At 37.6% G+C, this 27,847-nt stretch overlaps 1 protein-coding gene across 1 annotated transcript in view; it reads right to left on the reverse strand.

The window, feature by feature from the left end:
* Nucleotides 1-27,847, reverse strand: part of HPSE2 (heparanase 2 (inactive)) — a 639,760-nt gene that overhangs the window by 202,087 nt on the left and 409,826 nt on the right. The window contains exon 5 of the mRNA XM_045854405.1: nt 27,000-27,171. Coding sequence (XP_045710361.1) covers nt 27,000-27,171 — 172 coding nt within the window. The remainder of the gene's footprint in view (nt 1-26,999; nt 27,172-27,847) is intronic.

Consider the following 27,847-nt stretch of genomic DNA (forward strand, 5'->3'; position numbering starts at 1 on the left):
GGTTTGCAGACCAGCACTCAATCCACTGAGCCACACCAGCCAGGGCTAATCTGGCATTTTAGAAGTTGGAAAATGGTTCTTCATGGTACTATAATCTGAAGATCCTCATATGCATTGGATAGTTTGTTCTGCTATAGGTTGATAATTAAGTCCTTAAATAATTTCCATTATCAAATGTAGCATTATAAAATGAATAGGGAAATTTGGAATCTAATGAACAAAATGAACTAACAAACACAACAGAGACAGACTCAGAGAGCAGGCTGACAGCTGTTGAGGGTGGGAGGCAGTTGGGATTGAGAGGGTAGAGGGATTGAGCAAAAAAGAAAAAAAGAGGAAAAAACCCATGGACAGAGACAACAGTGCAGTGATTGCTGGGGTGATGTGGGAGAGGGTATAGGGAGGATAAATGTTGATGGAAGCAAACTTGACTTGAGGTGGTGATGATGTGTTGTGGAACTGTGCACCTGAAACCTGTATAATTTTGTTAACCAGTGTCACCCCAGTAAACTCAATAAAGAGGAAAAAAAAGGAATGGAAAAACTAGAGTTAGAAACATTTAAAGTAATGCTAATGTTTTCTCCCTACATTCCTACCCTACACCACTCAGAAAATCTGTAATATCCGTAATTAAAAATAAAAGTTAGTAGACCCATATATCAGATATTGTATAGTTTAAAGAGAAATATTTTAAAATTAAAATGATCCCAGACAGGAAAAAATAAATTATTCTTCTTTAATTTATGGCTTTAATAAAATTCTAACAAAAAAACTCAGCAGATATTTTTGAAACTTTATAAAATCATTCTAACATTCATCTGAAGAGGCCAAGAAAATTCTGAAAAACTAGAATAATGAAAGAACATTTATTTTATCTACCATCTATTAAAATATACCATAAAAGTTGCAATGATTAAAACATTTCTAGCTCAGAAATCAGTAAGGAGATACATGGAACAAAATTTGTTTTCTAAATTTATGTTTAAGAATTTATTACAAGAAAAATTTAGTATACAAAAATCCAAAGCATTTTTTAATATGGATTTCTGATTATTGGAAAAATGAATTAAAGTCAGATCCTTACCTAATATTTTATTTTGTTTTCTAAATTTATGTTTAAGAATTTATTACAAGAAAAATTTAGTATACAAAAATCCAAAGCATTTTTTAATATGGATTTCTGATTATTGGAAAAATGAATTAAAGTCAGATCCTTACCTAATATTTTATTTTGTATAAAAAATCAAAATAGTAAAATATAGTTCAGTTTCATTACATTTTAAAAATTATGTCAATCACAATTTAACATTTTTAAACAAATGATATTGTCTTCTTAACTTTAGTACTATATTGAAGAAGTAGAAAAGCTATTTTTGCTAACTTTGAGAAAACACCATTTGATATGTTCTCATGAAAATTGCTATAAACTGTATTTTTTTTCCCTCTTAGCAAAATGATAAGACCGACTTCAAACATATGGAAGCATTTCTACACTTATTTTGAGGAAGAAAAAAATCTAATTTGCAAATAATGTTGAACAAAATATGCATTTCCAAATACTGCCAGGATAGCCAAACATATCCTTGTTTTTTGAGATGTGTAAAAAATCATCTAAAATGGAGCAAATGTTTTGTTTTCAGATGTCTTTGAACAATATTTTAAATAGACTAGAAATACAAAAACCACCCACAGAAATAAGACATAAAAGAAACATTAGACAGGAGTCTAGGAATGGATATTACAGCAAAAGAATTTGGGGAGTTGTCCCTATCCCCATTCTCCTTTCTAAAGAATTAGGGCTCTCTCTATTTACCTGCATCTACATTGTTCCTATTCTCTGTTTTTTTTAATTTAATTAAAGTGTGGTTAACATACAATATTATATTAGTTTCAGGTGTTTTTATATTTATATTGGTATTGTGGAGGACAAGTCCAAAAAGATCATAATTTTCTTTGTTCATATCTAACACTGATGGATTCTTTTGCTCTCTAGTTCTGCCTATTTCTCAGAAACTGGCCCAAACCACATAAATGAATAATTTCAACGCAGCTGCATAATGCTCAGCAGCAGTAATATTAGAGGTGGAATAACATGCACACAGACTTGTGCTGTCAGGAGTAAAATACCACTGGGAAAGTGAAATTCCGTTTAGTGTCTGGTATTATCCAAGGATTTTCCACCATCCACCTCCATTCTAATCCCTAGATTTAGGTCTATGAATATATAAATAAAAGATGACCTAGGATATGAATAATGACAGGAGGGAGAGATGTTGGTTTTCCAAGGTTGGATCTCTCCATACCTGAAGTGTGAAGACAGAAGTTCTGGATGATTATCTGAGAGAACAGGAGCCCCCATGCTGACATCCAGTCATGCAAAGAAGGATAAGAGACAGAAAGGAACAGGGACCTGTATTGAAGAAAACTGGCCGGTGCCAGGCCAACCTTTCAGTATTGGGAAATCTTTCCCATTGGAGCCAATCTGCTGCTATGGAAAAAAAAAACACAAAATATCCCCTTTCATTGTGAGAGTTCCTTTCCTTCCTCAAGGGACCCCAAATCTGGGAGAATTTCTTTCCTTTGTTATCCACCTGCACATATGACGTATCTAAAATATTGTTGAGCCTTCTCTCCCAGGGCATATCACAGCTCTCTCTTATAATAAGGCACATCTTTATTCATGGTCTTTGGGGTTTGACTTTTACTTTCTGGACCACAGAGTGCAACCCTAAAAAGTGGATTCTAAATTTTTCTCCCAGGAAAGAGGATAAATCCTTCACAGGGAGCTGGATATCTAAAATGAGTACAAACTTCAGTAAGAGTGGGCAGCCTGGTCTTTCTTCCTTTGTCTACAAAGAGAATCTTTGGTTACGCAACTAACATGAATAACATGTGACAGTCATTCCATACAAAAGCCTAGAAAAAAACTTGAGGAAATTATTCATTTTCAATTTGAGCAAACCAGGCATCTTCCATTTGGTCCAAAGCCAGTTACTTTTCCATGGCTAATTTTATCTTGAGCTATACTAGCTACTGCACTGAACAAATATATGGACACCTTTCTTTCTCTTTCTCTGCCTCTCCCTCCTTTCAAGCCCCGCTTCCTTTCTCCCTGGCTCTCTCCTTCCTTTTCTCTCCCTGCTCCTATTTAAATATGATAGTCCACTGGCAGCAGGTTAATAAGCTTCCCTTATAGCTTAAAATTCCCTTAATTTTATAGATTTTTATAGCTATTAATGTACAGTGACTAGAGATGGGCAAAACTTCAATCTCTCTTGCCAATAAGTTATACCCATCAAGTTTAATTTAAGAAGGTTCTTGAGTAAAGAAAGAAAAAAATAAGTTAAGCTACTTTTACTGATTGACAAACACTTGGTAAACACTTTATGTAATATAAAATTATCTAAAGTTGGTATCACTTTCATTGTATAAAGAAACTGTGCTCAAGATCACCCAGGGAATAAGTTGCAGAGCTGAGATCCAAACCCAATTCTGATTCTAAAGTGCTTGTTTAAAACATGCAGACTTGGCAAATTTGTGATATGTGTGGTGCTGCTCCCTTTTTCTAAACCCACAGTAGATATTGGTAATACTCCGAATTGGTCTAAGATCTTTCTCAAGACAAGGTTCCAGGCACTTTTACCTGGAACTGGCCCCCAAGGTGAAGCCTATTTGCTTCTAATGGGAGGTGGTTAGGAGGAAGGAGGCTATATAGGACAATGTCTGGAACTAAGTGGAGGCAGATGTGAGCCAATAATACGTAGAGGACAAAGAGGTTTGCTTGATTAGAATGAAGACAAATGGCAAGGATATGGGGGATGATGAGAGAAGATGTTGAAACAGATCTGGAAGGCTGTGGCTGAGGCTGGAAGGTGCTGGTTAGGGGAATATTTTGACAGACATCTCCTGACAGCTGCTGAGACAGTCATAAAGACTTGGATGTAAGCATAGAAGGCTATAACTGATCTAATATGATTTGCCCTGGCTGTGGAGCCTGGTAGGAAGGAGGAAAAATGCATCAAGATGTTATGATGAATTTCACATGAAAAAGCAAACTTTCCAAAAGCTCAAGCCCTGGAATGAAGCTGCATCAAAGAGAGTGAACACTGTAGAACTAAGGTGAAGGATTATATTTTTCTAGTATACTAGACTGTGTGGCTTCATTCAGGGATGAAGAGTCAGGAAAAGAGTACCACATGGCCCCAGGAGTCACACAGGTATCTAACTTAAGACCTGGTTCCATAGCTTATTAGCCATGTGACCTTGAGTAAGTTGTTTAACCTCCCTGAACCATTTCAAATAGAGAGAACAGCAGGTATTTCCCAAATGTTTTATGAAGATAACAAGATAACATACATGAAGGGAAAAGGGTGCTTTCTGGTATACTGTTGGTACTCAATAAATGTAAGCTTGGTAAATAATTTAACATCTGTGCACTTCCATTTCTTGACCTGTAAAATAAAGATAATAAAACCTGCTCTCAGGATTGCAAGATGGCAGCGGAGTAGGAGGATATATTGCGTACCTCCTCCCAGAACCACACTGGAAATAAAATGAAAGAGGGGAATAGTTACTTGAAATAAACTGAAGACTAACCCAAAAAGAGACTGTTAACCAGGATGGGCAAAAACCACCATGACACCAGTAGGAAGGGTGCAGTCGTTAAAAGGGTCAGCCAGGTTCACATGGGCAGTGGGCTGAGGTGGCCCAACTGTGGAAACTTCCCCTTGAAAGGAGAGAAGCCAGGACCACAAACCAGGCTCCCAAGCACAGAGCATCAGTGCCAGGATCAGACAAGCACATGACATCCAGAGGTAAAAGGCCACAGGGTTTTTCTCTACTGGGAAGAGATGTGACCACTGGAAACAAAGCTTTTATTTTTTTTTTAATTCTTAAAGGAGCCAAAGCACAGATTTTGTGTTTACAAACACTCACCTTGGGCCCCTGTGAAGGGAGGGCAGTGTGGACTGGAGTTGTGTGAGGAGAGTCTGGAGTGGGAGGCACTAGGCAGTGAGATGGGGGTGTAGCTATGAGGCTTTCTGTGCTGGGATATGTGTGGATTCCACAGCAGCCGTCTTTCTTGAGAAGAGCAGGCCCTCCTAGGGGAAAAACAGCTACCTTTTCCTGTGGGACACTGCTCACCTCACCCTCTGCATTCCTGCTCGCTCCACCTGCATCCTTTTTTAAATTATATTTTATTGATTATGCTATTACAGTTATCCTGATTTTTCCCCCTTTGCCTACCTCCACTCAGTGTCCCCTACTCCCTCAGGCAATCACCCAACCATTGTTCATGTCCATGGGTCATGTGTATAAGTTCTTTGGCTACTTCATTTCCTATACTTTACATCCCCATGGCTATTCTGTAACTACCTATTTGTTCTTCTTTGTCCCCTCATCTCTACTTCCACTCTCCTGCACCCCCCTCCCATCTGGCAACCTTCTGGTAACTAACTTCTGTTACTTTTAGGAATCTCTTTCTCTTTAACCTTTGGCATTTTAATTATGGTGTGTCTTGGAGTGGGCCTTTTCACATCCATCTTAATTGGGACTCTCTGTGCTTCCTGGACTTGCATGTCTATTTCCTTCACCAAATTAGGGAAGTTTTATTTTACTATTTTTTTCAAATAGATTTCTAATTTCTTGCTCTTTCTCTTCTCCTTCTGGCACACCTATAAGGTGAATGTAGCACCTCTTACATTTGTCCCATAAGCTGTTTATAATATCCTCATTTTTTGGGATTCCTTTTTCTTCTTGTTGTTCTATGTGGTTGCTTTTTGCTCCCTTATGTTCCAAATAATTGATGTGATTCTTGTCTTCATCCACTCTACCATTGTTTCCCTGTAAATTGTTCTTCATTTCAATTAGTGTATACTTTGTTTCTGACTGGGTCTTTTTTTTATGCTGCTGAGGCCCTCACTAAGTTCCTTGAGCATCACTATAAACAGTGTTTTGAACTCTACCTCTGATAGATTGCTTATCTTGATTTTGTTTAGCTCTTTTTATGGATTTTTGATCTGTTCTTTCATTTGGACCATGTTTCTTTATCTCCTCATTTTGACAGCTTCCTTGTGTTTGTTTCTATGTATTAAGTAGAGCTGCTTTGACTCCATGTCTTGGTAGTGTGGCCTAATGTAGTAGGTGTCCTGTAGGGTCCAGTGTGGCACAGCCTCCACTATTACCCAAGCTGGGTACTCAAGGTGTGCCCTTTGTGTGGGCTAAGTACACCCTCCTCTTGTAGTTGAGTCTTGGTTGATGTTGGAAGATAAATGGGAGGGATTTACTCAGTAGTCAGCTACAAGGACTGGCTGTGACCACTACTACCAACCTCCACCTTCTGTGGGCAGGGGCAGGGTAGTGGTGCTCCAACATGTCTGTAGCTGTCTACTAGGTATGTTGGCCCTGGGGTTTCCCAGGTGGTACAGGCCAAGGTCAGCCCCCATCTGTGTTTTTCCCAGGGCACCCTGCCTCAGCTGTAAAGGTAGTTACAAGATGGTTGCTACTTGTGCTGGGCTTGGAGATTCCTAGGTGAAGCCAAGCTGTGACTCTAATCTGGCTGCAGCTAGGGCTCACTAAAGCCAGCTGTTGCTTGTTTGATAGGATTTAGGAGCCAAGGCGAGATGTTCTTATGGAAAACAGCTTGGGTGGATCCATATGTTGGGTGGGGTAGAGCCTCTGTAGATCTCCAAGGTGGATCATACAGTGTTAGCCAGGTTGATGGAATCTCAGATATGGCACCAGCCTACTGGCTCTGTGGCAGGGGGAGGGTCTCAGGAAAGGGTCAATGGCTTCTGCTCATCCTGATGCCAGATACTTCAGTTTCTCCCTGTAAACCACTTGTGCCCTTCAAGCTGCCACCCTGGTGCTGGAGCTCTGAGGAAGCAAATCTGAGTAGTTGAGTCTGTGTGTGAGTTTCCCAAGAGGAACTGTTTTGGGCTCCAGCAGCCTCCTCAACCAAATCAATCCACACTGGTTTTCACAGCTAGAAGTTGTGAGGCCTTATCTTTCTGGTACAGGAATCCTGGGCTTGGGGTCTTAATGTGGGGCTGGGACTCCTTGCTCCTAAGATATCCCTGTTGAATTTTCTCCACATGGGTGTGGGGCCAGCCCATTTCATGTCTGCACCCCTCATATCGGTCTCAATTGATGTAGTTTCCTCAATTTCATAGATGTCAGACTTCTATTCAACTTGATTTCATAGTTGTCAGACTTCCAATGAACTCCATTTCTGACATTCCTGAGCGACGGTTGTTCTATATTTTAGCTATAATTTTGATGCAGTTGTGTGAAAAGGCCAGCCATGTCCGCCTATGTTGCCATCTTGACTAGAAGCCTGCATCTTTCTCTTTTTGTTTTGTTCTGCTGTTTTTTGTTTTGTTTTGTCTGGATTTTTTCCTTTTCTTCTTTCTTTTCTCCAATACTGCATCTTTATACCTGCTGCAGGGACAGCAACATATGCAGACACAAGGGTGTCAGAGATGGGCTGTAGGGCACTGCCATTGCATACACTTTCCCGGAAATAGACCAGAGCCTCCTCCGTGGCAGAATCATAGAAACACCCTCTTGGTTTCTGGCATACCCAAAGTCTGGGCTCTGGAGACCTCACCCATTAGTCTACTAGAGGCCCCACCCTGCTGAATACAGGGATATAATCCATGGAAGACTCAGACTAGTGGCCTGGGGTCAGGGATTCACATCCACAATCTTCCCTGGAGTCTGAAACATACCTGCCATGAGAGATGCAGGAGTCCCCTCTTGGCCCCCTGATTCCACCAGAAGCCCTCTCAGAAACAGTTGGGTCTGTGACTAGTCTAAGACTGGGAGTAGGCCAGCAGGCAAAGACAGGCAGAGACAGATCCTGTGGTGACTGAGGTCATTTGAGGACACACCCCTGGGCCCAGTACTGCTAAAACCTAGCTTCGCAGAGCAGCTGGGTCCATCCTGGGCACAGCCAAGCCCAGAGGAATCAGCCACAAACTGTGGATCACCCATAGCTTCAAATAAGCTTCCAAGGGCTAGATGTGGTCAGCACCTGATATTGGCTTACATCAACCTCAGACAACATTAGAGCTGTATCAAAAGGAACAACCTATCAGGCAAGCACTAAATTCTGCTGAGATGAATTCCACTTTGTTCTTTTTCATTATTTTTATTATTTTTTCTTCTTCATAACAGTTTTATTTTTTCTATTATTTTCTTTTTCTTCTACTTTTGTTGCTCTTTTTTTTCTTTCATCTCTTATTCTTATCTTTGATTATCCCATTGTTCTCTTCTTTCCTTTTCTTAAATTTGTTTTTCTTCTGTTTTGATGTCCCTTTTTCCTGTTTTCCTCATTCTGTTCATTATTTGTATTAGTTCTCTTCCCTTTTATCTCCCCGTAATCACTTTTCTGTCCTTTGGTAGTCTCTTATTCTTTTTATTTTCCTCCCCTTTCCTTAACATTCCATTTATCTTTCCACTTTATAGTTTTGTTTTGTTCTGTCAGCACCTGTATAACAGCATATAAGATGTGGTAGGGGTCGAGCCTCTCAGTCAGTCAGATGGAGGGGAGATCCCACAAACAGGCCAACAACATTCAGGGCCAAAATACAATAAGAGAGCCCAAATAACCCACACAAAGGGCACTCCTAGAGCAGCCACCAGGAGATCAAGGAGTCTGCACCACTGGGTACCACAGGACTCCTACCACATAAGCCCACCTCACAAGACAGGGAGTCAAAGATGATCAATCTAATACATACAAACAAACAAAGAAAAGACAGCTAAAATGGGTAGACAAAGAAACAACATCCAAACTAAAAGAAGGAGGGATCCTCAGAAAAAGAGCTAAGTGAAATTGAGGCAAACAAATTATCAAACATAGAGTTCAAAGTAATGGTTATATGGATGCTCAAGGAACTTAATGAGAGCTATATCATCATGAAAAAGGACATAAGAACCAGTTGGAAAAGAAGAATGCAATATCTGAAATGAAGAATACACCAGAAGGAATTAAAAGCAGACTAGATGAAGCAGGGGATCAAATCAGTGATTTCGAAGACAAGGTGAGGAAAAACACCCACTCAAGAGCAATAGGATAAAAAAAGACTTAAAAAGAATGAGGATAGTTTAAGACATCTTTGGGACAACGCAAAATGTAACAATATTCACATCATAGGGATACCAGAAAGTAAAGAAAGGGGGCAAAGGATAGAAAGCTTATATGAAGAAATAATGATAGAAAAACTTCCCTAACTTAGTGAGGGAACGAGTCATGAAGGCTCAGGAAGCGTACAGAATCCCAACCAAGATGAACCCAAAGAGGCCCACACCAAGACACATCACAATTGAAATGGCAAAGCTTAAAGACAAAGAGAGAATCTTAAAAGCATAACAAGAAACAGTTAGTTACCTACAAGGGACCTCCAGTCTGTAAGTCTGTAAGCTGATTTCTCAAAAGAAACACTATAGATCAGAAGGGACTGGCATGAAATATTCCACATAATGAAAAGGAAGGATATATGATCAAGACTACTCCATTCAGCAAGACTCTCATTTAAAATGGAAGATGAATTAAAGAGCTTCACAGACCACTCCTCTCCAAAAAAAAAAGGCTAAAGGAGTACATTTCCACAAAAACTGCAATGCAAGGGATGCTAAAGGGACTATTTTAAGAAGATGAAATAGAGAGAGAGAGTAACACAAGTACAAAGGAAAAAATGGCAATGAGTAAGTATCTATCAGTAATAACCTTAAATGTAAATGGATTAAATGCTCCAATCAAAAGACAGAGGTAGCCTAATGGGTAAGAAAACACAAATGTGACATATATGTTGTCTACAGGAGATCCACAACAGGCTGAAAAGTAAAGGGATAGAAAAAAAATATTCCACACAAATGGAGGTGAAAGAATAGCTGAAGAAGCAGTATCTCTACCTGACAAAATAGACTTCAAAACGAAGACTATAACAAGAGACAAAGAAGCTCACTACATAATACTTAAAGGGTCAGTCCAACAAGAGCATACGACCCCTGTAAAGATATATACACCCAATATAGGAGCACCTAAATTTGTAAAGAAAGTCAACAGCAATATAGTCATTGTAGGTAATTTTAACACCCCACTGTCAACAATGGACAGATCTTCCAGTTAAAAAAATTAACAAGGATATAGTGGTATTTAATGACACGCTAGATCAAATGGTTTAATTGATATTTACAGAATATTTCACCATACACAGATCATTCTCAAAGACAGACCACATAGTAGGACACAAAATAAATCTTCATGAATTCAAGAAATCATATAAAGCATATTCTAGGATTACAATGACTTAGAAGTAGAAATCAACATCAAGAAAAAAAACAGAAAAACATTCAAATACATTTAGGCTAAATAACATGTTACTAAATAATGAATAGGTTAACAAGGAGATTAAGGAAGAAATCAGAAAGTATCTGGAAATAAATGAAAACACACAATAACCCAAAACCTATGGGACATAGCAAAAGCAGCCCTGAGAGAGAAGTTCATATCATTACAGGCATCCCTAAAGAAGATAGAAAAATCTTAAATAAACAACTTAACCCTACACCTAAAAGAACTAGAAAACAACAAAAACAAAGCCCAGAGTGAGTAGAAGGAAGGAAATAATCAAGATTAGAGCAGAAATAAATGACATAGAAACTAAACAAACAATTCAAAAGATCAATGAATCCAGCAGCTGGTTCTTTGAAAAGATAAACAAAATTGACAAACCTTTAATCAAACTCATCAAGAAAAAAAGAGAGAGGACCCAAATAAAATCAGAAATGAAAGAGAAAAACTGATACCACAGAAAAAGAAAGGATTGTAAGAAATTATTATGAATAACTCTATGCCAAAAAATTGGACAACCTAGGTGAAATGGCTAAATTTCTAAAAACATACAATCTTCCAAAACTGAATCAGGAAGAAGTAGAAAATCTGAACATACCAATAACAACTAGAAAAATTGAAGCGGTACTCAAGAAAACTCCCAGCACACAAAAGCACGGGAACAGATGGCTTCCCTGGTGAATTTTACCATCATTAAAAGAAAAACTAACACCCATTCTCAAAATATTCCAAAAAACTCAAAAAGAGGGAAAACTTCCAAGGTTTTTTTTATGAGGCCAGTATTACCCCAATTCTAAAACCAGGTAAAAACACAATAAAGAAAGGAAATTATAGGCCAATATCTCTGATGAGCATAGATGCTAAACTCCTCAACAAAACACAAAACATTTTCAAGCCAGATCTAACAATACATTAAAAATATCACACACTATGATCAAATGGAATTTATTCCATGGATGCAAGGATACTACAATATTCACAAGTCATAAATGTGATATATCACATAGACAAAAATTACATGACCACATCAATAGATGCAGAAAAAGCATTGATGAAATCCTGCACCCATTTATGATAAAAACACTCACCAAAGTGGAAATAGAGGAGAATACCTCAACATAATAAAGACCATTTACAAAAAACCTACTGGCAACACCATACTCAATGGTCAAAAACTAAAAGCATTTCCCTTAAGGTCAGGAACAAGACAGGGGTGTCTGTTTTCCCCACTCTTATTCAGCATAGTACTGGAAGCCCTAGCCACAGCAATCAGACAAGAAGAAATAAAAGGCATCCAAATTGGAAATGAGGAAGTAAAACTGTCATTTTCAGATGACATGATATTGTACATAGAAAACCCTAAAGACTCCACCAAAAAAAACTACTAGACCTAAAAAATTATTTTGGCAAAGTAGCAGGATACAAAGTCAACATTCAGAAATTGATACCATTTTTATACACCAATAATGAACTATCAAAAAGAAAAACTAAGAAAGCAATCCAATTTACTATTGTAACAAAAAAAAATGAGTACCTAAGAATAAATTTAACCAAGGAGGTAAAAGACCTGTACTTAGAAAACTACAGGACACTGAAGAAAGAAATTGAGTAAGATACAAATAAGTGGAAGCATATAATGTGTTCATGGATAGGAAGAATTAATATCATTAAAAGGTCCACAATACCCAAGAAATCTATAGAGTCAATGAAATTCCTATTAGGATGCCAATGGCATATTTCACAGATCTAGAACAAATATTCCAAAAATTTATATGGAACCAGAAAAGACCCCGAATAGCCTCAGCAATGTTGAGAAAAAAGAACAAAGTTGGAAATATTACAATACATAATATCAAACTATACTACAAGGCCACTGTAATCAAAATAGTCTGGTATTGGCATAAGAACAGACATATAGATCAATGAAACAGAATAGAGAGGCCAGAAATAAACCCAGTCTTTATAGTCTGTTAACATTTGATAAAGGAGGCAAGAGCATAAAATGGAGTAAAGACAGTCTCTTCAATAAAGGGTATTGGGAGAACTGAACTGGTACATGCAAAAAAAAAAAAAAAAAGAAAAGAAAAGAAAAGAAACTAGACCACCATCTTACACCATACACCAGAATAAACTATTAAATAAATAAAAGACTTAAATGTAAGTTGTGATACCATAACAATCCTAGAGGAAAACATAACTTGTAAAATTTCAGATATCTTGCATAATAATATTTTTGCTGCTATATCTCCTAGGGCAAAGGAAATAAAGGAAAAAAATAAACAAATAGGAGTACATAAAATTAAAAAGGTTCTGCACAGATAAAGAAACCACCATCAAAATGAAACCAACTGTATGGGAGAATATATTTGCCAATGATAACACTGGTCAAGGGTTTAATCTCCAAAATATATAAAGAACTTACGTGACTCAATACCAGGAAGACAAATATAATTAAAAATAGGCAAAGAACCTGAATTAGACACTTCTCTAAGGAGGACATACAGATAGTCCGTAGACATTTGAAAAGATGCTCAACATCATTAGCCATCAGAGAGAAACAAATTAAAACCACAATGAGATATCACCTCACATCTGCCAAAATGTCCATCATTAATAAATCAACAAACTAGTGCTGGCGAGGGTGTGGAGAAAAGTGAACCCTATTGCACCATTGGTGGGAATGCAGAGTGGTGCAGCCACTGTGGAAAAGAGAATGGAATTTCTTAAAAAAATTAAAAATGGAACTGCCTTTGACTCAGTGGTTCCATTGCTAGCAATAACCCTAAGAATCCTGAAACATCAATTGAAAAGAATTTATGCACCCTCATGTTTATAGCAGCAATATTTATAATAGCCAAGATTTGGAAACAGCCTAGTTGCCCATCAGTAGATGAGTGGTTTAACAAAAAAACCCGTGGTACATTTACACAATGGAATACTATGCAATAGAACAAAAAAGAAGGGGGTGGGTTAGGTGGAGGAGGGGCAACGGAGGAAAAAGTGGGACAACTGTAATAGCATAAACAATAAAATATTAAAATAAAATTTAAAAAACAAAAACAAGCAAAAAAAACAAAACCCTGCTCTGCCTCTATTACAGGGCAGTGATTCTCATACTTTGATGTGCACAGAATCTCTTGGGGTCTCTGTTCAAAATGCCAATATATAGGTCCTATTTCCACCCATTCTGGATTGGTAGATCTGGACTGAAGTCGAAGAATCAAGCTGCATGTTAAGAAGCTCTCCAAGTGTTTTTAATGCAGGGGGACCATGACTATACTTTTGACAGATTCTGATCTTAGCAACACCTATTACAATAGGCCATTCTTGGAGGAGAAAGTTAAGGAGGAGTGGAAAAGGAAAGGAAGGAAAAAATGGAAGAAAGTAAGTGAGGAAGAATATTTCCCAAGACCATCTGTGTTAAATCTTAGTCTGTGTTCTAGGACTCCAGTCTCCTCCAGGGTTTTTTTCTCATCCTCTAACCCCCATGTAACTTCTCTGACATTAGAGGAGGAAAGAAACATCCTTAATCATAATGGCAAGAACAGAGAACCTTGGGTTTGGGCAAGGAATTAGGCTGTTTCTCTAATTAAGAAAGGAGTCCTTTCCATGGGAAAAAATATAAATGAAAGCAAATTTAGAAGTAAGTAGTCATTAACACAATTCTCAGAGAGAAAGCATACCTTTCCAGTAGCCAGTGCTTCTTTTTTAATGAGCACTGAACAGCTGCTGGGAGACCTTGCTTATCTCTAGAGGCAGAGATGAAAACTCTACTCATGAACTAAAAGGGATAAATTGTTCTTTTCTCCTATAGTTTGGTCAAGTCGTATTATTTTCACAGTTGATATAAAACAGAACAATTATTAGGTAAAACATTGTAATAATTACTCTGTGCATCAAAATTTCCCCAGCTGTACATTTTTCTACTACAAACTAGAATGTGGTATAAGCAAGTTTGTAGGCAGGAGGTAGAGATGTGATCACACACATTATACCGGCACATTATTATAGCTAATCTTTCTAGTTCACATCCTCAGTTCTCTGAACTGCTTAGAATTATATCGAGTCATACTCAAAAAAGCAGTCAGAAAAAAATCTGTCTTTTCATCTTTGAAATACATTGGTTACTCTTAACAATTGTGGCTGACATTTTTTATGTGTCAACTGTAGCAGGATTTGTGCTAAGTTCTTTAAATTCATTATCTCATTTACCTTCACAAGTCTAACAAACAGGTAATTTCATTAGTCCCATTTTACAGATGAGGTTTCAGAGAGATTACATAATTCCTCATGATGACCTAGCCAGTGGCAAACCTGGGTTTCATCTAATTCCAAAGTGCATGCTCTTCACCATCCTGCCTTTTTTCCTCCCCCAATCCTTCTATATTGACTCTCTACAGTAGAAAACAGAAGGCTGTTGTTTTTTAATGTCTTTTATGGAGGAAGAGACCTATGAAGTAAAAAAATGCCTATGGCCCACAAAAGTCATAAGGAGAGCCTGTGTGTAGGAACATAATGAAGTTCTGATCCTTATCCACACATCCAACCTTCATTATTATCTATGCTTTCGGTGTAAGTGGAGTCTATAAATCAGCATCAGACATTTAGGAGAAGTATTGGTAATTAGACACAACTAAAGATAGAAATTCTGGATGTAAAAAGACATTTTTTCTGTTTCTGGTTTTTAGATGATTGAACATATAGCATAACACATCATGTGATCTGCTGTGATGGAAAAGACCATTGTTTGCTTTCTAATTCTCTTCTGCTTTTATCCTCTTTGCCAAAATTAGAATGTCTTCCATAGCTTTCTGGGCTATCATGGGAGCTAAAGGCCCTGTCTAGCTTTTTGTTCTAACACAGTTTCAGTTTAGAATATTCTACTAGCAACTCTGTAGAATGTTATGATAACTCCTTTCTTTCACTCAACACATTTGAGCATCTACTATATACGAAGCTTTTTGCCATAACTGCATATACATTACCTAATATAAAAGACATATTTCCGAACAAACAAATAATAAATAGTTACAAATTGTGATAAATGCCATAAAGAGGACTGACAGGATGAGTTGATAGAAAATTACTTAGCTAGGTTATTCGAGAAAGGCCTGACGGATGAAGAGAAACCTGGCATGTGACAAGCGGAGAGAACACTCTAGGTAGAAAGAGCATATGTTAATGCCCCCCCCCCCCCAAATACAGAGAAGCTTAGCACATGTCAGGCCAATGAGGCCCTGAGTGAAGAAAGAAAGAGGGAAAGCTGGAGAAGATAAGAATGAACAGCTGTGTGGCAGCCAGATCATTCATTGTGGAGCCTTGTCAGATGTGAGTAAGGAGATTAAATTTTATTCTAAGAGCAATGAAAAGTTATTTAAAAGTATTTAGCAGTGACTGACATCAAGTAAATTATGTTTATAAAAGATTTCCTGGCAACTGAGTGGCAAATAGATTCATGAGGATAAGAGTGGAAGCAAAAAAACAGAACAAAACAAAACCTTAATGAGCCTATTGAAGTGGCCCAGGTTCTGAGTTCTCTAAACTGTAATTCTTTGTTGTTGTCTTGTCTGCTCTGCTGTCATCCCTCACTTAAAGCAGGGTTCATATTCCAAGTCAATGTGATCCAAACATGTTAGTGAAACAACGGTTCTTCCAGATGGCCTCTTGTCAAATAAACTTAAGAAATTCAGCATCCTGTTCTGGTCAGGTAGCTTAGTTGGTTAGAGTATCATCATGATACCCCAAGGTTGTGGGGTCAATCCCTGGTCAGTGTACACACAAGAATCAACCGATGAATGCATAAATAAATGGAACAAAAGAAAATCAATGTTTCTCTCTCTCTAAAAAAATCAATAAAGCTAAAAAAGTTGCATTCTAAGTACCCTTCTTAGTGATTCAGAATGTAAATTAATGTATTAAAGGTTCTGGGAAGTATTTCAGTAAATTTGCGTATCCCAGTATTTCTCAAACTTACTCGGAAACTTTAATTTTTTCCCCTTTGCATAATTAACAATATTCTTCAGAACTGATGTTCTCCAAAGTGCATTTAGGGAAATGCTACCAAAAGTCATTCTAACCAAGAGCTAACTCCATATACCTGGTTTACTGGGCCTCCTCTTCTTCACCTGCCTATTATTTCAATGATTTAGACAATATTTTCTGAGTTCATGTATATTACATGAGGATATCAGCCTTTGTATATCTTATTTCTTCTCTTCATTTCTACCATCTACTTTCTGTCAACTGTTCCTTTACTTTTACATTATAAAGGTTAATAAAGTTTTTATTCTTTGCTGTAACTATAATTTTCTTCCTTATTTCTGGATCTGGATCTGCTGGGTATCCTGAATTAATCCTCTATATCAGTAATATGTTATCTCAAATTTTCTCTCTCTGCCTAAGCTCTGTGTATGGTTGATTTCCTTGATTTTATCCTCTGATTCTTTGTTAGACTTTTTCTTTTAAAAGCATTTTGGAGATATAATTTAATACCATATAATCTACCCAGTTAAGTGTACAATTCAATAGGTTTTTATTATATTTACAGAGTTGTATAACCATTGATATACTAATTCTAGAATATTTAACTTAAAAAAGAAATCCTGTATCCACTCTCCATTTCCCCACAATCTCTACCAACCCTTAGCAACCACTAATCTATTTTTTGTCCCCATAGATTAGCCTATTTTGAACATTTCATATAAAGGGAATCATAAAATATTTGGACTTCTTTCAGTAAGCATAATATTTTCAAGGTTCATTCATGTTGTACCATGTATTAGTATTTGATTTATTTTTATTGTCAAATAATATTCCATTGTATGGGTACACCACACATTTTATTTATCCATTCATCAATTAAGGAACATTTTAGTTGTTTCTACTTTTTTACTATTATGAATAATGCCCCTATGAATACATGCATACAAGTTTTTATATGGGCATATGTTTTTATTTATCTTGGGTATACACCTAGCAGTGGAATTGCTGATTCACGTAATTCTATGTTTAACATTTTGAGTAATTGCTGGAGTTTTCTAAAGCTGTTGCACCAGCAATGTGTGAGGGCTCCAATTTCTCCACATCCCCTCCAATGTTGTTCTAGTATGTTGTTTTGATTATAGCCATCCTAGTGAATGTGCAGTGGTACCTCATGATTTTGATTTATGTTTCTCCAATAAGTAATGATATTGAGCATCTATTCATGTGTTAACTGGCCATATGTATATCTTCTTTGGAGAAATGTCTGCTCAATTCCCTTTTGCTCCTTTTAAAAATAGATTGTCTTTTTATTGCTGAGTTGTGAGAGTTCTTTATATACATTCTGGATACAAGTCCTTTATCAGTTTTATGACTTGCAAACATTTTTTTCATCCTGTGTGCCTGTCTACATTCTTTTTAAAAAATTTATTTATTGATTAGAGAGAGAGACAGACAGACAGACTGACAGACATCGATTTGTTGGTTGATTCTTGTATGTGTCCTGACCGTGGATTGAATCTGCAACCTTGGTGTATATGGATAGTGCTCTAACCAACCGAGCTACTCAGGCAGGACCTTCACATTCTTGATGATGACATTCAATGTATAAAAGTTCTTAATTCTAATGAGGTCCAGTGAATCAATGTTTTCTTTTATCACTTAAGGTTTCAGTGTTGTAGCTAAGAAATCATTGTCTAACCTTTATTAAACATAATTTCAGCAATTACATGTTTAGTTTAAAAGTATCTTTTTGTTCTAATTGTATCTTTTTCATAGAGATATGTTTTTACTGTAGAAGTATAATATCTCACTATATCCTTATAAGGATTCTAATTCCTGGTTTTTATTTTTAAAGTTCTGATCTTCAGTTATAACCTTCTTTGGTCAATTTTTAAAATTTATCTTGTTTTTTCTCTTCCATGCTGCTGGTTTCCTTCTTATGTCCTGTGATCTTTGACTAGCAATTAATATTTAAAAACTGAGGGCTAAGTAGACTCTTCTAAGTAGCAGGAGCAGATTTTTCTCAGCTACTGAATATGTGGTCTTTTTAGGTAAGTCTCCCTTTTCACTGGAATGTCTATTTTATGGGCAGAGCTTGCTGACCAATACATTTCACTTTAGAGAAGGAAGAGGGGGAGCGCAAACACAGCCTTTGGCATGGGTATCACATGATGCTTTATTCAGTGATTTACTTACCATGCAAAAGCAACTCCCTCTTAGCAACCTAGTTCATCCCCAGCTATTCCTTCAGTTTCTTTGGCAAAGTCTCCTAAGATTTGGTTTGGCATTTACTTGGAGCTAACAGACTGAGCTGTCCTTGCTCTATATGGGTGGGGTAGGGCACTTAAAATGATGGAGAAAAAGTTGAGCTGTGGGTGTAGTCCCTCTGCAGACAGACTTTCATATAACCCCCTTGGCTTGGTCCCCTTTTCTCATCCCACCCCTCGTGATTCTGAACCTATCTGCTAGGCAGATTGACTATCTTTTCCCAGAGCCCATTTCTCTGAGTTGCCATTTCCTTACTTGGCTTAATCTGTTGACAAGCTTCCATCTTTTTAACTGTCTTATAAAAATCTGTTAAAAATCTCTCATCTGCTGAAGATCCCTCTTTTATGTGTTCATTATTACAGATTTGTTCTTTATCAATTTTTAACAGGAGTTGGAATGGTGGTGCCATGAGAAAATGGAGGGGCTTGGGCTCAGATTACTACCCTGGGCTTGAAGCACTGCCAATATATTTTAAAGCCATCTTTCGTTGCTCCAAAGATATATCCTGAGTATAAATGTGTGTTCATTTTGGTGTAACTCCCTTTTGAAAAGTTTTTTTCTGCATGTGATGGCATTTGAAAGAGAGATGCTGACTATTCAAAAGATGGAAGTCATCCTTTATTAATTCTCTCCACTCTCTCACTCTCACTTTGCTGAGATATCCATCAACTAGCCTAACTTTTCACCATCTCCTTTGCCATTTATCTTAACCCAATCCACCATCATCTCATAGTGAAAGACTCCTTATCAAGCTCTTTTGATTTCTTACTTGTGACTTCAAAATATACTTGGCACACAGAATAGGGTAATAGACTGCCCTTATAAGAACCTTGTAATGGCTTCCCATTGTTCATAGAATAAAATACACTGTCCTTTACTGTGGTACGCATGGTCCAGTAACAATCTGGTCCTGGCCTGTCTGTCCATTCTTACTTCCTACCACTCTTCTTTTGTTCACAATACTGCCTGTCTTTCTCTTCCTCAAATGCCTTAAACTTGTTTCTAATTCAGGACATTGACAAACACAGCTTAGAACCTCAACCTAGAAGTTTCTTCCTTGTACTCTTTGAACAGCTGACTTTCATTCTTTTGTTCTAGGCTTAAATACATTGCTCCTTGGAAAAGTCTTCTCTGATCACCTTGTCCAAATAGCTCCCCTAACCCCAGGTATTCTGATCATTTCCTTCACAGAATTACATGCAATTTGTAATCATTTATTTTTGTCCTGTACTGTGACTCTCTCGACCTTATTCATCACATGTACCCAGAATTAAGCAAGGACCAACACAAAATAGGTATTCAATAAATATATATTGTTAAAATTATTTTATTGTTGTTCAATTACAGTTGTCTATATTTTCTCCCCACCCTTCCCCCCAACCCCCTCCAAACCCACTTCCCTTTCTTGCTTCTACCCTCCCCCTTGGTTTTGTCCATGTGTCCTTTATAGTAGTTCCTGAAGACCCTTCTCTCCACTGTCCCCTCCCCACTCCCTTCTGGTTATTGTTAGATTGTTCTTAATTTCAATGACTCTGGTCATATTTTGTTTGCTTTTTTCTTTTGTTGATTATGTTCCAGTTAAAGGTGAGATCATATGGTTTTTGTCCCTCACTGCCTGGCTTATTTCACTTGGCATAATGCTCTCCAGTTCCATCCATGCTGTCGCAAAGGGTATAAGCTCCTTATTTCCCTCTGCTGCATAGAATTCCATTATGTAAATGTACCATAGATTTTTGATCCACTCATTTGCTGATGGGCACTTAGGTTGCTTCCAGCACTTGGCTATTTTATTGAAAGGGAATTTAGTACTCATGTGTTGCGCGTGGGTCACCGGCTAGCAGTGACCACGGCACACTGTGGATGGCTCGACAATACGCGAGAAAAAACACACATGCACAGAGACAAACCAGTTTCTGTGGGGAAGTAGGGACAGAATGGCCACCCCCCCTAGTGGGGAGCACGCTGATCCACCGTCCATACCTGCTTTTATTAGGCTCATTTTGCATAATAACTCAGGTAACGTACAATACTCATTAGGGGAAGTAAGGAATATAGGAAACAAAGAACTCTGCCGGTCTATTGAGTTGGGGGGTCAAAGAGCTGTAAGGCTGAGGAACAAACTAGCTTCCTCCTAAGACCCTCCTCATTCAACTGAGAGCATTCTTGAACAAAGAAGGTTTCACAGTAATTTACATGTTCTTTCTTAGGCCTGATCACCCCCGGGAAATCCGCACTTCCCAGTACCGAGCTGTACTTCCCCGTCATTGTTTCAGGCTTAGGTGGAGCGCGGGAACTAAGGCCACCGAGAGATAAGGAGATTTTCTTCCGGACGCTGAAAACTCAGACTTTGTCAAAGCCGAGGAGTGAGGGTCCATCACCCCCCTTTTGCTGCAGCCCCCCCAAGTCCTTCTTTTGGGGGGGCCTCACAAAGTGATCGTGCCTGGCTTGGGTTGTTCCCCCGTGGGGAATCTTACCCGTCTTTGGCTAACCGACCAAGCTTTTTGGGGGGTTCAGTTATGAACAAAGCAGCAGAAACAGCATTCCTGCCAGGAAGATAAGCTTTTGTCTCCTTGCCGGCTCACGGTTCCAAGGGCGTTCCCTTAGCCTTAGCCTAGGCGGGGGTCTCAGTTTTCTGATACCAGTCAGGGCGGTTCCCAACACTCATGGCCCTGTGATTTAGGCCTCTTTAAAAACCTCAAAGGGAGCCTTAGTAAACATGCTTTCAACAAAGATCTGCTTTTCTTGATACTATTGCATCACAAAAAATAGGCTAGGTCTACTCTAAAGCAGACATAGCAATAAACTTCAAATAAGTTAAAGGAGCTTAACATTAAAATTAAAACAGTAAAAAAGTCTAGATGAAAATAAACTAGTAACTTTATCTTAACTGTAGGACAGAAACAGAAAAGACTATCAATAAAAAGTAGACAAGAATAATTATAATAAAAATAAACTTCAGAAACAATAAAAACAGGTTTCAAAGTAATAAAAAAGCAATAGATTAAGATAAAATTGTCATTACATAGATGATGTATAAAAGTTTACAGAGGAAATTGATATAACCCTAAAGAACAATTCTTTATGCCTTTAGATAAAAATCAATTATGAGGACTAGCCAGTTCCCAAATGAGGAAATGAAAATAATAAAGCAAGCCTTTTATTAAGTACTTCCCATATTCCAGACAACACACTAGTCCCTGAAGATACAAATGTGAAGATTCTGTCTTTATCCCAGTGGAGTTTGTATGCTAACACGAAAGTTAGTCCTGTTTAGTCTTGCAGCTATGTAAGTGTAAGAACTTAAAAATTAGTTTGCCTCTATAAAACATTATGATTTACATAAATTGCCTTAATTTATTTAAATCACTACTTACACAATGCTTTAAAATGCTTCACAATCATGTTTATGCATACCATTTTTGGGTGAGATGAAATTAGAACCAGTTGTTGAGTAAGACACTTATTATATTCCTAAGTTCTGAAGCTACAGATGAATAAAACATAGGCTGAGTCCTGATCCTAGCCCACAATCTATTAGGGGAGGCAAGACATGTAAATAAATGTTATCATCAAATTGCAAAGTGCTGTAACAGAAGAATACACAAAGTGCCATACAAGGACAGAAGAGATGATAAGAAAACCTGCCTAAAGATGTCAGAGAAGATCTACCAGACAGAAAGAAATTAGGGGAGAGGGTGGTATTCCAATGAAAATGCCACAAAATAAAAAGATTCAAAGGTAAAAAGTATTTGGCATCTTCCAATATTTACATAAACTCTGACAGCTAAGGGCAGGGTATACAAGGGGATGTAGCTGTATACTAGCTGCAAAATGAGGCAGGCACCTGACCCTAAAAGCCCTGGCATGCATGTGAAAGGCCTTGGATTTCAAGCAAGAGTGATTTGATCATATGTTACATTTTTTAAAAAACCACTCAGAAATCTGTATGAACCAATTATTAGAGTCTGAAACTAGGTATGGAGAAATAATTTAGGAGGAAAAATGATAAGGCTTAAAATAAAAATGAAAAGGAGACAGAATATGAGTGATACTAAGATGTCAGAGATGACAGAACTTAATAAGTAACTGGTAGAGTATGTGAACAAAGGAGAAGAATGAATCTAAAGTGGCCTCTTCATCTGTGCTTGGGGCAAAATTGCATTGTGTCATTAACCAAACCTGGGATGGGAGAAAGAAGACAACAGAAGGACTTGGGAAATGTTTGGTTCTTTTCGTGGTTAACAGAATTCAAATTTAAACAACCAAAGGGAATCTTGCATCAATTAAAATATAGTAAATTAATAAAAATGACAATACTCATTGCTGTGGGGTATTGGGGGAAAGGACTCACTAAACACATTGCTGCCCTGCAACCTAGTACAATTGTTCTGAAAAGAAATTTGGCAACAAATATATGAGCCATAAAAATCATCATATACATACTTTGTCCCAGAAACCCAACTTTTTGGAACACAGCCCAAGGATGTAATTCAAAAGAAATAAAAAACCTATTTGTATAAAGATGTTTATAGCTGTGCTATATATTACAGGCAACAACTGCAAACAGCCCAAATGCCCAACAGCAAGAGAAGGCTTTGGAACATTAATGCAATAGAATGTTTTATTGCTACTAAGAATGACAAACATGAGAACTATGTAGGGATAAAGAAAGGGCAATATGAAGCAATGGGTAAAACATGCAGATCTCAAAATGATACATACACAATGGTCACAACCATGTAAAATTATATCTGTGTAACCAGGAGAATTGGAAAAGACTACAGAGCTGGTCACTTAGAGTGCTGACATTTTTGTTATTGTTGGTTGAGTTGCTGAGAATGCTTACGTGTTTCAAGTTATATGTCACTGTATATTTAATACATATACATTAAGAAAGATAAATTTCTATTTCCTGGTATATAAAAGAAAAAAAGTGCTCACCAGCACCTTTCCTTGCCCTAAGTGATCTTCTCTAGTTTCTTGAGTCCTGTTAGTTTTTGGATGTACAGGGAAGTAAACCCCAGCGTGTGCTACCATAGCATTCAGTTACATGCTATCATTTCTTTTATCTGTCACTTTCTATTGTATCCAAGTTTCTTGACTTTTTCATTACAAGCCAGCATCTGTGTGCTCACATTTATAGCATGTACCCACACTAGGATGTCCTAACTACACCTGTGTACTGGGTACAAGTGTCTCTTCAAAGAGACTTTTTAATCTCTGACATGGAGAAATATTTGTTTCTTACCTTCTGGAATTACCCCTCTATTTAAAGGCCAATCCCTCTGGATGCCATTTCTTCTAACCTTAAAGAACTCTTCACTTTGGTTATATCTTCAATCTCTTATATCATATAGCTCTTCTCTTCAGATAAGTCTCATCAACATACAAACCTGTTCTAGTGTCTCCCAGAAGAAAAATGCCATCACTCTCCTTGAATGCCACATGTTTTTCTGCTGTCCTTCACAGTAGAAATTCTCTGAAGGATTGTTTTCCATAGTATTGTTTCCAATCTCTCAACCCTCATTCACTCTTCAAACTATTGTGATCTGCCTTCTGTTCCCACCACTCCACTGAACTGTGTTATTCAAAGTCACCAACAAAGTGCATATTGTCAAATCCAATAGCACTTTCTATCTTCCTGTTACTTGACCTCCTGGCATCCTAGCAGCACTCCTCCTTACTTAGAACTCTCTTTTCTTGGCTCCAGTAACACCTCAATCTCTCCTTTTTTCTCTTACTTCTGAGACCATTCCTTTTTTTCCCTCTAAATGTGAGAGTTCTTCTGGCTCTCTCCCAAGCCTCTGTCTCTTCTCCTTCCACATTCTCTCTAAATGATCTCCACTATTCCTGTAGCCTTAAATCCTATTTGTATGCTAATGACCCTCAAAATTAATATCTCTAGTTGAGATCTTGATCCCTTGACTCATTCAATGATATACTTGACATCTTCATTTAGATTCAGACATAATAAATATAATACAAAAACTAAAGTGATGATTTTCTTCCCGGACCAATTACTCCTCTAGCCTTCCCATCTCTGTAAATGGAAATACCACATACCCAGTTGCTTACATATCCCTATGTCACATCACCATAGATTTACCCAACGTGTCAAGACTTCTGGATTCTGTCTCCAACAATACATTCCATTGCTGCCACCTTAGTCCAGGCTCCCATCATTCTTTCTCTCTTTGCTACAGCAGCCTACTCACTGCTTCCTCTCTAATCTATCTTCCATAGGGTAGACATAGCATATTTTTTGTATAATAAATCAAATTATTTTTCTCCTCAGCTTTCACTATATTTCCCACTATACTTAGAAGAAATTCTAAGTCCTTCACTATGCCTGTAAGTCCCTATATAATATGACACCTAATTACTTCTCTAGCTATACCTTTCTTTAGCCAACCTAGACCTTTTTCATCCTCAGTGTCTTTGCACATGTTTTTCTTTCTGCCAAGAACACTGATATTGTTCACCTTTCACTTTGTCTAGTTAACACCTACTTATCATTTAGATTATACTTTAAATATGTCTCTTCCTCTTACAAGTGACTTCATGGAGGAAATCCTTCCATGATCTCCTACTCAGTCAAATCCCTGCCCTTAGGGTCATTCATAGTATCATGCACCTTTATTTGGTATTGTGTTAGTTTTAAGATCAGTTGATTAATGTCTATGTCTCTCCTGCCATATTATATACTTCATGAAGGCCAAGAAAGTACTCGGTACATATCAGTTACTCTAGAAACATTTCCAGAATGAATGACTAATTGATACAGGGTCATGCTACTGAGAGGACACTGTCAGCCCCATCAGAATACCTTAATCAAATCATGAAAGAGAAAATAAAATCCCAAAGCATAACTACATGGATGTAAATGATAGAGTCATTGGCTTTGCTTGATTATCTATTATGAACTGAGGATAAAGTTCTATGCATGTGATTTTTATCCACTAACTAAAACATGTAAAATGAAACCAACTTCTCCACCCCCACACATAGACACAAGCACACACATACACACAGTCATTCCAAATTTCAGTGAAAGTATGCTAAGGGAGGCACAGAGTTGTATTTTTAGTCAGGGGCCATGGTCATGAAACTGTTCTGCAAGAAAAAAGGGAATTTGCTCCTGAAAGAAAACAGAAGGGTGGGAAAGGGATAGGAGTTAAACTAAGGACTTTGAGATTCTTTGCAAAGAGGAAAATGAGTAAAACTAAATTTCAGGTTGTTAATGTAGTTAAAATGTAAATATTTCTGCCTTCCAACACCCTAGTAATATCTGCCATGTTATTTAGCTTAGATCAAGGCTTAGCCACCACAAAATGGAACAGAGAGAGCCACAAGAACATTCAAGCCACAAAGCCCATCTGGGAGGCTGGCCAAAGGTTTCTCTCTCCTCAGATATCTCCATTTGTTTGTAATCACATGGCATTTATGTAACCTAACATGGGTTGTTCACTTCACTGGAAAATGTATTACTTACCTTTGAATTAGCAGGAATAATTATACCTCTCCAAGAGCATAACAAGATACCACATAAAAAGTGTGCCTTGGTGCATACTCTATTTCAGATGAAGTCCTGACTCTCTCAACTTCATTGTTCCCACCCTTCCAGCTCCAGTTACATCTTCACTTTGAGTCTTGAACTCAGCATACACCTTCAGTCTTCCTTGTGCCACACCCTCTGCCATTTCCTCTGACCTTGCATAACTGGAGCAAACTGGCACAGATGGGTTATGCCCACTATTTGATCTAAGCCTGGCCTAACAGCAAGACTGGGGCAGAGAGCATTTAACATAGAGCCTCATCTATAACCAATGCTTTAAAATGATTATTAGATTCAGTCAAAATTAAGTCACATGACAGCAATTTTCCAGGATACCTGCTAATCTGTTGGTTAAGTTTTGCTTTAATCTGCAAGTATTTGTGGTGTTTTTCAACCAGTTCCACTGGCCTATATTTTAAGCTTTACTTTCTGTAAAAGGATGCAAGAATAGATAATATTATATATATGTATATATGTATTATATATATAATAGGTAATATTATATATATATACTTCATTATATACATATAATGGTGCTATAAAATGCTGCAATATTAAATGTGCTTTTTAAAACATTGCATACCTTTCAAACTGTCCTGGAAATTGTGATGTCCATCCCCAAACCCACCACCTTCTGCTGACTATGGAAGGTCTGGAGAGATGAAAGGTTATTCTACTCTTTGATGGAGAATCCCCAATTTAGAGTGGGGGAAATTGACATGGAAAAAGTCTCTCTGTCCTTCTTAATAACAAAATAACCAGGGGGAAAAAACAAATACATTAATTCATTACATTTAATGAACAATGTTATAAGAACTGCTAAATATTCTGACCTACCCATCTAGGAGGGTGATGACATTCTTCCTGGGCCGCCCAATATTGGGGCCATATAAGCTGGCTCTGGAGTAAATCCGGATGGGCTGCAATAGCCTCTTCAGCTGGATATAATCCTTTCCCAACTGGCTGCCATTTACTGCCCGGCCATGCATGGTCCGATAGTTATTTGGCTCTATATTAAAAGAAGACATGTAAATCAAAGTTGAGAAGGGTAAAGCTCTGCCAACCCTTTCCTGTCCAGAGTCTCTACCATTTTTTTTAACAATGTGAATAAAATAACCAAAAGAGGGTGTGAGCTGGATTAACTTGAGAAACAAGCACAAGAAAAAAAGTCAACACCATTCATTCCATTCATTTTTAAACCAATCTCCACAAAAGATCACCTAGCCCAAAACAGAAAGAACATATTGATTTTCAGGTAATATTTTATAATGGGTGAAATACTGGGTTGAACAGTGTCCCCCAAAATTTATGTCTAACTGAAACTTCAGAATGTGACCTTATTTGAAAATAGGGTCTGAGAAGACATAATTAATTAAGATGAAGGGGAATGGGATTAGGGTGTGCCTTAAATCCAAGAACCAATACCTTTATAAGAGAAAGGAGAGGGACATTCAGGTATACAAACACACAGGGAAGAAGGTCATGTGTCGGTGGAAGCAAAGATTAAAGGGATGCTGCTGGGCCAAGGATTGCTAGCAGCTACCAGAGGCTAGGAGAAAGGCATGGAACAGATTCTTCCTCAGAGCTTCTAGAAGCAGGCTCTGAGGAAGATTTTGATTTCAGACTTCTGGTCTCTTGAACTGTGAGAGAATGAATTTCTGTTGTTTTATACCACCAACCTCATA

This window comes from Phyllostomus hastatus, unplaced genomic scaffold (genome assembly GCF_019186645.2).
Source record: "Phyllostomus hastatus isolate PE091 unplaced genomic scaffold, TTU_PhHast_1.1 phas_scaffold_1066, whole genome shotgun sequence".
NCBI lineage: Eukaryota > Metazoa > Chordata > Mammalia > Chiroptera > Phyllostomidae > Phyllostomus > Phyllostomus hastatus.